At 45.9% G+C, this 13,400-nt stretch overlaps 1 protein-coding gene across 2 annotated transcripts in view; it reads right to left on the minus strand.

The window, feature by feature from the left end:
• Window positions 1-13,400, minus strand: part of SPRED2 (sprouty related EVH1 domain containing 2) — a 67,350-nt gene that overhangs the window by 21,755 nt on the left and 32,195 nt on the right. For both annotated transcript variants that reach the window (XM_061461457.1, XM_061461458.1), the window contains 3 exons: window positions 7,072-7,249; window positions 5,575-5,743; window positions 2,609-2,673 (listed from right to left, as the gene is read on the minus strand). In XM_061461457.1, the coding sequence (XP_061317441.1) occupies window positions 2,609-2,673; window positions 5,575-5,743; window positions 7,072-7,249 (412 nt within the window). The remainder of the gene's footprint in view (window positions 1-2,608; window positions 2,674-5,574; window positions 5,744-7,071; window positions 7,250-13,400) is intronic.

Consider the following 13,400-nt stretch of genomic DNA (forward strand, 5'->3'; position numbering starts at 1 on the left):
GAAACATCATCAAGAAGAGGCAGGACCTCAGGCCAAATGCTTGAGGCAGCAGCGACGGCTGGGATTTTCAGAGACGGGTAAATGACTGATTAAATGACTCAATCATGCAGATGCTTCTGCAAATTCTGCCGCACACAGTTAAGTGTATTCATGCATGTGTGGGAGAGGGGGAGGGCTGTGAAGATTTTAATAACTACCTTAGGAAATAAAAAAAGAACAAATCTCCTTTCTCTTTAAACCGGAGCAAAAAGACCTCCAAACCTGAACAATCCCCTGCTGGGGCTGGGGAAAAGAGTTTACAGGCAAGTTGTAAAGGAGTTTTGTGTGCACGGGTGACCAAATGGACTGCAAGACACAAGTCAAAGATGTGCAAGGACAGAATGAAACAGAAGGGTAAAAATAAAATCTATCACAGCCCTATCAATTTCTTCCCGTCTAAAACCCCTCCACGCTTCAGTATGTTATTTCTGGCTTAGGCAGACTTCATACTCCATCATCTCCCACCAGATACATGGGAAGCTGAGAGATTCAAAGAGCTTAAGGACTGCAGGGAAAGGAGCGACTTCATCCTGGGAAAGCAAAGAAGAAATATGGGGGAAAAGGATAAAGCCTTATTTTTGGAGTCCAACAACACACCCACCCTGATGTGACAGCTTGACCAACAGCACCACACGAGCTACTACCATTGACGTCTCTCTCATGGTCTGGAGATCAAGCAACACATAGAGAGATCTGCCAAGCAGGACACAACTTGAGGTGAGAATGTCCCCCTGCATCCCAACAAGGTGCCAACCGCAGCCAAGTCTTCCCTCCTTCCTAATGCTGTCAAGTAGCTTGTTCCTTCTTTTCCACCAAGCATCCTACCCATAAATATTTGCACAGCAGGGAGTTATCTGTCACCTCCCCAGGGTCAAGTAGGGGGGAAAAACCTCTCATAGTTTCAGCTCTTCACTCTGAATGCAGGAGTGATGCAGCTGGAGCACCATTCATCCAACTTCCCCAGTGTAAAGCAACACCTATTTAAAGGAAACAACTTCTTCCTCCTGGTAAAAGGCACCCTACGAGTTCAGAAATCAACACTCAGACACAAGACTGAGCTTGTGGAGAAATTCAGGAGCACTCCCAGGTCCCTAAACATCAGTGGCTGGATTTTAGCAGAAGTACATTTTCCTATTTCCACAGGCTACTTTCCACTGCTTTAACACTGAGTACTTCCACGTCTAACCCAGCGACAGCTGGCACACGCACCCCTCCCAAGGCACATTTTGATGATAGTCCCGTATGTGACGAGCACAGAAGACTTGCACACACTTTCAGCACGACCATCCATCCCCAGCAGAGAATATGGGGACAAAGCAGCACAAACTGGTAAACTGCTCTGGCTCCAGCGATGCCTCCCCCAATCCGCCCCATCTCGGCGTCTATAAATCACTTCTGGCAGGTAGTTGGGAAGCAGCTGCTAATGATAGTTCTGCTGTGGAGTGCAGGAAGTCACCTTTTAACCCTGCCTGCTGTTGTTTGTCTCCCAGAGCCGTGACAAAAGGACAGATGCAGACAACATGCCAGCCGTCGGGAGGAACTGGTCAAAGCACGGCAGGGAACCTGCCCTGGTCCCGTACAGGCAAAAACATCCCCTTCAGAAACACCTTCCAACTGCAGTGATTCCCAGTGCCCATCTTCGAACAGCTTCATGCCTGCCCTCAGTTTTCCCACATTTAGAGAGGCAAGGAAGTATCCCAAATATGACTTTGAGTTTGCTGCTGTTGCACTGAAGACATCCCACCTTCTGTCCTCCTGCCACCCAGTCCCCAACTGCACCACTGGACAAGGAGAGCATTTATAACTAATGCCAGACATGTGCGGGGTTGAGATCAGATCCATGCAAATAAATGCAGTTAAGACAAAGTACTCATTGCGAGTATCTTGTTTTCAAGCCCATGGAATATCTATGACCAGATTATCATTTCATCTGACATTTGTTTGTTCTCTCCCCCCTTTAAAAGTGTGCAAGTGTAGAGGGGACGACCAGCTGCTTCTGTTTCAGGAAAGCTCCAAAGTATGTTTTAGACATTACCACAACTCACTCCTATTTAAGTCACTGCTGGCTAGTAAATGGCATGCTGCTGTGCCTTCCTCTAGCTGAAAACCACTTGTTTCACTTATTATGAGGCGTAGAAAGCTCAAACACCTTTAAAGTTGGCTTTCGGTAACAACTGCAATTCAAAATCTTACTTCCCTGAGCACGTACTTGAGTAGAAGCCACCTACTTCATTTTGTGAGAAGCTTCTTGAGGACAGAGAAAGAGGTACTAAGAGCTGTGCACACCACTCAGACTAACCCACAGGAAATTTGACTGTGCTTATTTCCTCACTTCTATGCCTGACAACATCTGCCCTGCCGTGCTTTTCATGTGGCAACGGGAGGCCAACAGAAACCCAATGCTCTACATTGTGTAGAGGACATACTTCCATCAAAGAAAACATACCCACTGGCCAAGCACGGTGACTGCTGGAAGCCGACCCTTGAGGCACAGAAAGAAAAACCCTTTCCAACTTGACCATGTAAAGCAGAGCATGAAGGAGAACGACCTCAGGTGACATGTACTTACAGTGAAGACATCATCATCGCCGACCTCAGCCTCATTGTGAAGCGTTGATGAGGACGTCGTAGACCCTAGAAAAACAACAGGTTTGTGAACTCAGTATTTCTATGTGACTTTAGGGGCTTTTTATAATCAGGCTGGTAAACATTTGGATGCTCACAAGTTTGCGTGCTGTGGATGTGCAAAAGAGTGGCTCAACTTTAGGAAGAAAAACCCATCTGGGTTGGAAAGGTAAAATCTGAAAGTGTTTCTTGACATGCAACTGCATGGCTGACAATGCTAATTAACTATGTTAAAAATAGCAGTTACCATTTCCAATTACAGAAGACTTTCGTTTCTGAAGAATGGTAAAGCTGCGCTCTAATCAGTGCTCGAGACTGATCCTCAGCTGTCAGGAACCCTACACGAGTTATTCTTCATATATGCCCTAAATCTGGGGGAAAATGACTTTTTATTTGAAACAATAAACCTCCCTGTGACAATGAAGGGGTTTTCCTCCTTCTCCTCATTTCAGAAGTTGTTATATTGTAACGGTCTTTTCTGTCATTACCTATTTCTCAGAGAACCACCTCGCCCCACGTCAGCCAAGAATTTGAAAGGAGCCGAAATGTGTAAAACCATGAACAGGAGGAAAATACTTGGGTGCAGTTCTCATTCATTAACACAGCAAGCATCTGGAAAAGTGGGGAAGGATATTGAAAAGTCTTCCTCCAACCTCTTTCCCCACCCCATGAGTGTCTCCCTCTGGAGCTGGCCAAGCGTCTGATCAGCTCCCACATAGCAAAAGGGCAGCAGGGAGGGTGGAACATGCCACTGATGGACTTAGCAGCAAATTTATGCTGGGGGTAAACAGAGGTGATCCCTCTCCTTACCCTCCAAGGATCCTGGTCCACTCCTGGTTGGCTTCACCCCCTATGGGGCTGCCAAGGAGGGTGGGTGCAGAAGATGCTCTGCTAGGGGGAACAAACCCCCAAGTCAAAGGCTCTTTTTAGTGTAAGCCCACTGTTACACTGAATTCAGGCCACATCACATCCCCAACTGAATCAGCTGAACAGTTTGTACCACCTTCATTCTGGAATTTTTTTAAGTAATGTGCTTTACATAATGCTCTCTGCACCAGCCTTGGCTGCTCTCAGTTGCATCACCACGAAGATGTGCAGAGCTAAGTGCGAAAGCCCACTTAAAACACTAAGTAATGTGAAAACATTTGTGCCATTTGCTACATTAGCCTTAAAAGTAAAAAATCCAGACACTTTACAGAGCTGCAGAGGACTCCTGTGCTGGTGCAGAAAACTTCCATGCTTCTGATGCTATGGGGAGCAAATTCCAGGTTAAATATTAAAAGGCGGCAGGGTTTTCATGAAGTTCTGAATGCACAGAGATTAATGTTACCTGCTAAATTTGATCAGCCACATGAACCAAAACAATGAACGATAAACAAAATCCACTGCCTGATGCGGTGTGCACATGAGCCAGTTATTGTTTTTCATTCAGAAAGCTTTATTTGGAAGTTAAGGAGGAACACATTCATGAGGATCAGGCTGTGCTGTTAATGGGATAAATATAGATTCGCTGATTTTGAAGTATCCGAGATACAGCAGAACTTGATTTGAAACACCTCCACTGTAAAACGGATCAGAAAGAGCAGAACAGGAGCTGCCACATACTGGCATCTCCAAACTACGACTCAATACGACTGAATTATCATCTGAATGAAACTTTGCATAAGCATATAATCACAGAAGGGTTTGGGTTGGAAAGGACCTTAAAGTTCATCCAGTTTCAGCCCCCTGCCACGGGCAGGGACACCTTCCACTAGACCAGGTTGCTCCAAGCCCCATCCAACCCGGCCTTGAGCACTGCCAGGGATGGGGCAGCCACAGCTTCTCTGGGCAACCTGTGCCAATGCCTCACAGTAAAGAATTTCAATCAATCCCGTGCTACTTATATAAAACACCACTTTTACGACTCAAAATGCTTCCCAGTTTTAGTAATCAAAAAAGCAGAAGGCCTAACTGTAACTTCTTCACCTTCATCACACAGGAAAAAGCAAATGAGTAACTACTTGAGAAGATCCTTCCTTTAACCGATGAGGTATTTACCAGGAGAGAGCCCTGGGGGATTAATTCTCTCCCAGTATCCACCATTTCCATGTTAAAGCAAGGAACAGGGCATTCAGAACATTAATGTGTCTTATGGAGCTAATGTCCTCAGAAAGCATATACATCTGTACATACATTTGAGCCAGTATCCTCAAAAAATGAAAACTAAATAAATAAGAGTCCTTCACGGAGACTCCAATTTCATTACAATAAAGCCCCACTGAATTATAGCTGTGTTATGATTGCTGTGATTGAAACGAAACGTGAAAAGGAAGAATTTATGACAACTTCAAAGCCCAGGCAATTCAAACGCATTTTTTACAGAATAAAAACAACCCCAAACCAGCAACACAACAAAGTCTTCAAGAAGGACCATTCAGACAAGAGGACGCAGACAGAACTAATTACTGCAACAAAACCCCAAAACAAAACAAAGTTTTATTCAACTCCAGGCAGGAATTCATATTATGATTTAACAAAGACTCACTCAGACAAGATTTGGCTGCATATGAAGAAGAGCTGGGCTGTTTGAGTTGCCATCACTAGCATGAAACCCAAGCCTATCACAAAGAGGGGTAATAACAAACTCAGTGGAAATTAAGGAGGGGAAGTCTGGACAGACCAGGCCAGATAGGATTGGAAAATACTTGGGCTGAAATCCCTTCTTCTCTCCTTAAGGGATAGAAAACTCAGTTCCTAAAAGCTGGGGCTTGCTCAGCACAGTGTAAGCACCCAGCTACAGACATATGCAAAGAGACGTCCAAGCCCAAGAACTGATTTTAAACCCATCCCTCTTCCCAGCTCCATGACTCAAAGCCCCTTCCCCGCTCTTCCAAGGGTCGAAGCAATCACTGGCACATGCCCTGGTACCTTCGATGAGGTCCTCGATGGCTTTCCTCACTCCTCTGTCGAAGGCTCGAGCATCGGCAGGGCTTTGAAAAGTGAGCCCGAACTTTCTGTTGTCGACTTTCCAGTGGTGGAAGGTGGGGTTCGCCTTCGTGTACACCAGGTCCTTCTTCACAAAGCACTCCAGCACCACCTGGCAGGGCGTGAGCCCCAAAAGAGGAGCAAAGTCACTTTTCCAAGGGCACAGTTGGCACCACCTCAGCCCAGACCCAAATGAAAGCCAAGTCATGCCTCGCACAGGGGAACATCCTTCCCTACCGAACGATGACTAATAAACACCAGACACTGTAATTGTTCTCATAACCATTGCACATTCATCTTTTGCTTGTGCTTTGAATAGGTGCTTGCTCCCTACCCTAGGAGCTTATTTTGGACCCAGTGTGGTACTGGTTACTAGTGGGGGGTTATCTGGAGGAAGAACCTCTTCCTTCAATAACAGTGCTCAACAGAAATGGTATATGCCAGCAGCAGATTTAGGAGGCGCTGCAACACTCCCCCCACCTTTTCTCCCACCCTCACCCCCAGCTAGGCACTCATCTCAAGCTCTGCTGTGCTAAAACCACCTTTAGGGTGATGCTCAGGGAGAAACGGGAATGGCTTATTAGTCTTATTCCATCCCCCAAAACCATAAGCATGGCTCCCACACAGTGTCATAAAAAGCATCCTAAGTAAAGTAGTGTTGCAAAGGACAAAGTACACTTGAAACAGCTTAAAAACACTAGGGTTTTTTGAAGCCAAAATCATTTCTGACTCAAATTAATATATTTTTTCTTGCTCAAACACTGAGTTCACAGAGCTTGTGCAGGGAGCGGTAGTTTTAAGCTAGCCCATCTCTTCACAGGAGTCAATGTCAGAAGAATCAAATATATAGGGATGAGATAACAAACTCTAACATCTAAACCGGACCCTGGAAATAGGGAAAAGGCTTTATTAATTTGATTTGTGTAGGGAAAGAAGAGGGCTTCTTCTTAGATAAACAGCTACCAGGAGAAACGGAGTGCGTCAATTCATAAGAGACAACTTGTCTTCATATTCTCACTCTGCCTGTTCAAACCTTGAACGGCACACAGCATAAATAATTCATGGCCATTTTAAAGGCTTGCACTGCATTACTCAGTGCAATGTGACTGGCTTCATGGGTTCTTTACACTTCAATTCATTTCTCACTTCCCCTGCTAGGTCTCAGGGATAAAAAACACACAGGGTCTTTTTCAATCAAAGGGGGTCTTTGCATATAGATGTTGACAATTTACCTGATCCTTCCAGGTGGCGGCACGCCAACCTAGACAGCAAAAGATGGCAGTTCTAGATAAGAATGGGCTTGTTTGGTCCAATCTGGTACCATTTGAACATGCCTGGCTTTTATGTTTAGAAAGGACACTTGTACAAGAATACAATAGCAACAGATTTGGGATAATTCTCATTATAAGAACAGACAAAAGTTGAATTAGGGTCTATTACCAGTTTGTCTTTCTGCCTTTCACCATGGATTAGAAATCCACTTCTTCCATTGCCCTCCGGGTATGTGACCTTGCAGACGCCAACTCTACTGAGACCGCCTCCTTCTTGTGGCAACCATCCCCCACTGGAGTCATCTCGGGTCATAACCACAGCTTTGACTCGCACAATATAGCTGTCACTGCAATGGTAACAAAACAAAAACAAAACCTTTTGTCAGCATCACACAGTCATCACGGCGTTCTTCCTGAGGGCTGCATTTAGACAGCACTGCTCTGACCCTGGTACACAGTTTCCGCCCGGGATTGAAATCCACCTCCATGATGGATGGCCTTGACCACTCAAGCCACCATAGGGAAGGCCCATCAAAAAGCAAGGAAGGAACCCACTAGGTTTCCAGATGTCCACATAGAGATCAAACAACCCATGGTCCCTGACACTCATTCTCTCATGCAGCTGGAGACATGGAATAACAGAGCAGGGTGAGCCAGGCAGCACCCCAAGGCCACCACCCTCAAGAGGCGCATTGGGGCATCAGGTCTCCAAAGCACTGGAAGAACACACAGAGCGCAAATAACCCATGGACAAAGTCTTCTGTGATCAAAGTAATGAAGCAAGCTCTGGAAGATGACACTCGAATTTCTCCACAACTAGGAGAGCCTCATGGGAAAAAACCCATAGGTGTGGCTCCGGCTGGCACCTCAGACAAAAGGAGACAAGAATCATTTCAGTTCAGGTCATGAAGACCTCATCATGTCCCTGTAATGGCTCAACCAGCATTCCGAGGGGCTTTCAAAGGCGGCGTGTCATAACCTCACAAGATGCAGGAAGCACTTGAGATTTGGGGATAATGCAGGTACCCATTGCAAGGGGCCAAATGAGCTCTGCTCCCTCAGGCCTCCTCCCATACCCCTTCCATAGAGCAGTAGCTCCAGTGTCACAGGGAGGGGGTCATTTAGGAGCAGAAAAACCACTACAGGATGTAAGCAGAATGTGTTCTCCTTGCATGGGATCCAAGCTGAAACGAGCTGTCCCCACCCCAGAGCTGCTGGGAAATACCCACGCTGGCTTTTCTGTCCTCACACTGCCCAGTCCTGGCTCAGAGCATCCCATCACGTGTTAGACATCGATTAACCCAGTGCCTGCTCAGCAACAGCGCTGACAGCCGTGACGCCCTCACAGGGAGGTCACCGCGGCATGGCTGCATGTCAACCGTGCACAACCACAGCACTGTGGGCTGCAGAGCTGCCGAGACAGCCACCAGTGCCTGCAGAAGTGCTGCAGGGCACTCAAACCTGGGAATGTCAACAGGGGCTAAGAAAATGGATCTGCAAAGAAAACTGCCCAGGAACTGTCCATCTCCAGGCAATGAGGTGAACACACCAGAAGGAGGAAGCTCAACAACAGGTATCACACCTTTAGGAAAAGGAAGTCCGCTTGCGGAAAGCTCTGTATCCAAACATTTTCCCAGCATCCTGTACAAGAGAACGGGCCCTTTCTATCCAAAATTAGACACAGTGGTAATTTTCTTCATCCTGAACCAGGCAAAACTGCCTCTTGCTTTCAGACATTTTCAAATCACTTCTGTAATCCAAGTGCTTGAAGTCTGAGCTCCCCTTCTCTATGACCAGACTGTATTTAATACCTGAGCAAGCGGCCTCACAGATCCTACCTGAAGGCAGTTTTAAGGATAGACCAAGCACTTCCTAGGCAGAGGCACCTGGGACCAGCTCATCTCTTCTCCAGCTAGACAGATCCTGCAAAACGCAGGCTGCAATCTTCCCTTTACCAGCTTTATTTCAGGCATACACCAACATTCTCACTGGACCTACATGATGAAAGCAATACACAGATGCTGAAGGTTCATTCCCGGTTGCTCTGAAGACTTTGCACTCGTTGATAAGAAGCTTTTCAGCACACTCGGATACAGAGCCTGTACCACAGCTAACACACATAAGGCATTCACAGAACTGAGAAATGCTATTTTAAAGCGTGTTTTTGCTCTTCAGGCCTTAAAGCAGCATTCTGGTACAGGAAACAGGGCAAGCATGTCTATAAACAGATCCAGTTACCTTTTCACTTTCTAATGAAAACCCATTTCTGGATTTTACCAGGGGCAACTTGAGTCCCTTGGCTTCCTGATCCTCAGAACTAATCAAACTACTTCGGCCAATTTTCCACTGTGCAAACATTGAGCTGCTTCTGTCCAAGACAATTTTGTTTCCTTCTCTGTACCTTTCCTGTATGATCTATGAGAATCAGCAATTAACACATGAATAAAACAAGAAAGCCAACTATAGATTTCTATATTTTCCTCCTGTTCACCAAGGATCCTTTCTGGACTTATTTTTAGCTCCCTTCGGAAGCCAGAGCTGATCAATACGACCTTCCTTCCCATCCTCCTGCAAAAGTCATCCACACAAACTGCTGCTTCTCTTTCCACGCTTGGAAACTGCCACTAGCAACTATACTCTCCTGCAGGATTTACCATTCACTTCCACAGCAGCAGCCAGAGCCCTTGGCTGTCCCAAAAGCAACGTCTTCTTCGGTTTCTTTGCTGCAGGAATCTTCCACTTAAAGGAAAATGAAGGAAGCAGCAGCCCCTCAGTGCTTTGTGACTTCTACTGATTATTTGCATGTTTCCATCACCTCTCCATGATTTCTCTAGGCTCACAATTACATCTGAATACCAGTGGATGTCTACATGTTCCATTTAGCTCCCCTGACTACTATACCTGCCCAATATAATCACAATCTGGTGGGACAGAGCCGTGTGGTTTTCATCTTCATATCCACACCAATATCGTGACCTAACCTCTGCCATAAAAGCCACTGATTTCACCCCCATGCCAAGAGACCATTGCATAAGCTGCACTTCTCCCACCTTGAAGAGAGCTACCTCCTTGAATATATCAAGCCAGAAAACCTCGTTTCCACCTCCCTACCATGGCAAGACCTCTGCTTTGCTATTAGAAGAGGGCCTTGTCCAGCAGAAGGGCTCACCTTTGGCAAGGTAAGCAGAGCTCTGGCTCCATTAACATAATCCCTTGGCACGCTTTCCTGCAGGATCAAAAGTCACTGGTGACGCTGTGCTCCTCGAGAGCCCTGTCACTGCTCCCATGGCGCTCCAGCCACAAGCACGTTTCCCAACGTGCAACCTATGCCAAGTGACTTAGGAAGAAGAAAGAGAAGAAGTAAGGAAACAAGGGGGTTAAGGCCCAAGAATAGGGTTTGACATCTTGCTTTAGTCACTGGACTAGCTCTTGGAAGATGTGCATTGGATTTTCAAGGCTACACACTGCTTCCTTCAGTTTTCTATGGCAAAATCTCACCTGCCATTCCCATCCACAAGCCTAGAATAGGCAATACTTCTTTCCTTTATGCCAGCATTATAAATATGTGTAAGGTACTCAAATATTTCAGGTCCATATGAGGATCTCGCTTCCTCAGAGTAAAAGCTGTTTATTTTCTTTGCTATTTAATTTTACATGACCACACCAAGGCTCCAGCTGGTTGGAACATTGAGAATCCTCAGGAGTGAAGGAGTGACCCGCAAAAGCCCACGTGCATGTCACTGCTGAAACCCTGGTGGACCGAAGCAGCAAAACAGCCACGTTCAACTCATTCACCTGCACTTTTATCAGGGCAACTGTGCAACTTGACTGTTGCAGGAGAAATGGTTAATGAGGTACATGAAAACGTGGCCCATTACCATTGACTGCAGTTCAGATTAGATAAACCTTCCATCTAGTTAAAAACGAAACAGCCAAAAGAAACCTGCAGTAGCCTTAGTTGCCTTCAGTTTATTGCCTTCTAAAACTTCAAGACTGCTCTAATTGTCGGCTTTATGGCCTACGCGCTACACGCTTCATGCAAACTATTCTTAATTATGCTCTTCAATGCAATACTTTGCTATCTTAACCCTACAGATTTGTCTTCAGCAGCCTTAAAAGCTTGGGAAGAAAGTATCTGCAGGGATTACCCAGCTGCATGGCAGCCGGCCAGTGTGTTCCAATGCCGCTTCAGGTTGTTCGCCCGCCCCACCCTGAGCAGAAAGCCCATAATGAACATGGGGAGTAAAGGTAGCGCGGAGAACCACGTGCTGTTTTTATTGGAAGGAAAAGAGAGCCCTTTAAAAATGATAGCTCGTGGGTGTGCATACATGTATATATGAAAAATATAGTTAAAGAAAAGGGTGTGCGTGTATAATTGCTACTCTGAAGGATATTGAGTTTTCCTACAGAAGTGACTGAAGGATCACCTCTGCGATAGCTGAACCACGGTTTTATTACCTATAGCCTCACTTTTACAGCACATTTGTGTGTCTAAGACAGGTGAGGTTTAAGGTGGGTAAAAGTGCTTTCCTTCAGCATGCATGAATCACAGTGTAAAATACAGCTGACACCGTCCAGAGCTCTCCAGCACGAGCCACTTCACTTACAGCAACCACAGCGCAGCAAAACCAGCGGGGCACAAAGCCCTGAGCCTTGTTGTATGCCTGGTGGGGACCTGCAGCTGCAATCCTGCACCTAGGACTGAATGGCAAGTAATTCCTTCCTTAAGGCTTTAGTTTTGCCAGTGACTTTGTAAAAAGGAAGGTCAAAGCACACAGCTCCCTCCTACCAGTCACTTGACTTCAAACACAGCAACTGCAAATACCATCTGAGATGTCTAAAAATCCTAAGGGAATGAAACCGCTAACCAACAGCAGCCCAACCCACTACATTTACTCCTTTTCTTTGAGTCACATTTAGCATCTAAAACACTTCCCAGACATGGTCCATAATTCAATAACACTTCTTCCTCTAGCCATGCTAGCTGACCAAAACACAAACTCCCATGTCCATGCTGCTGTAAGGCACTTCAGCCTTTTCCTCCCTTCTTGACTTTGCAACTTACAAGGCCAGGGGAGATTCAGGTCTCAGACAGGAAGATAACTGCATATAACAGGCTTCAAAATTAGACTGCTGTCTTTAATGCATCAACATTCCCAGATTTCTGGGAAGAGCCAAAAGGACAGCAGGATGCTGCTAATGCAACAGCAGCACAGGATGGGCTGTTCAACTGAACAACAGACACCAGGCACTTAAACACAATTTAAAGTATTTGGAACCATGCAAGTTTAACTTTATGATTACTGGGGCATAAGCTGTCTTTGGCTTGTGCTTCATGGTGCTCTTCCTTTGCCCTCCATCCCTGCCCCAGCAACTCTGACAGCTGGAGTTAAAGCCATTCCGTTCCACCCAGGTGATTGGTGGGAATTACGCTGCACAGATCCCCTCTGGAGTTCATCCTGCAGCCAGAAAGCAGCAGCATTTTGATGGAAATCATGAAAAACTGCTATTTTTGGATTCTCACTTTCTTGATCTGATGCTTGGGTCATGAACCTTCCAGCAAGGGTGAAATATCTGCAGGTTATAACCAGCATTTTCTTCTTCAAAACCCTAACTTAGTGCTTTGTTAGAAAGCAAACTGAGCGCACGGCACCACAGCAAAATAAAGTTGATATTTCAGTACCATTTATAAAACAGCTTTAAACCTGCTGAAATATATCAGCAAAGAAGAAAACCATCTGCATCACTCTTGTCACATCCAACAGTAAAACAGAGCCTGTAGAAAACTCCTGGAAGTTTTCCTTGCCCTCCCTCTGCATCACACCAGGAACACGGCACCACTGCATATGTAACCCACCCCTACTATGATGAATTTGCAACCTGCACTCTTCCATCTTTCCAATCCAATACTGCCAGAATAAAAAGGCATCCGTGAAATTCTGGTTTCTACCTGGCCAGAGCAAATACAAGACACTGATCTCCACATGCCTTGCTCCAGAGATGCTGGTGGAGTCCTGCAATATGCCTGTCCTGGGCCACTGCATCTTAAACCACTATGAACATTACAAACTTCAATTCTGGGCCATATCTTTCTGTCTCAACAAAATGAGAAAGGTTTGTTGGCACTTAGTATTTCCTCCCAGCTTCCCTCTGGAAACGGAAAGGAGTTTTCTCTTCCAGCTCCCCAGCTCACACCTGGCTGCTGAACTGAGGTTTGCAGTGCATGTTCAGCTTGTACCCGCACCATTTCACAAAATAAAGGGGGGTAAAAGCAGGAATTCCAAGCACACTGCTAACTTCAGCAGCGCAGAAGCTGGAAGAGGAAAATCCCGCCCCAAAGGAAATGCTTGTGCATGCGCAGTCCTACCTGCACATCCCATAAAGCACCTCACAGGAGTAGTTTTGCACACAGATTACCAAATGCTGGTTTTTTTTCTGCTGAGCAATGCCTAAAATCTTGTGTGCAGCAAGAAAACCCCAGCCCATCAGGGTCATCAC

The sequence above is a fragment of the Pezoporus flaviventris genome, unplaced genomic scaffold, assembly GCF_033815535.1.
Source record: "Pezoporus flaviventris isolate CSIRO_AGI_PZ_B2104156 unplaced genomic scaffold, CSIRO_AGI_Pfla_v1 ptg000031l, whole genome shotgun sequence".
NCBI lineage: Eukaryota > Metazoa > Chordata > Aves > Psittaciformes > Psittacidae > Pezoporus > Pezoporus flaviventris.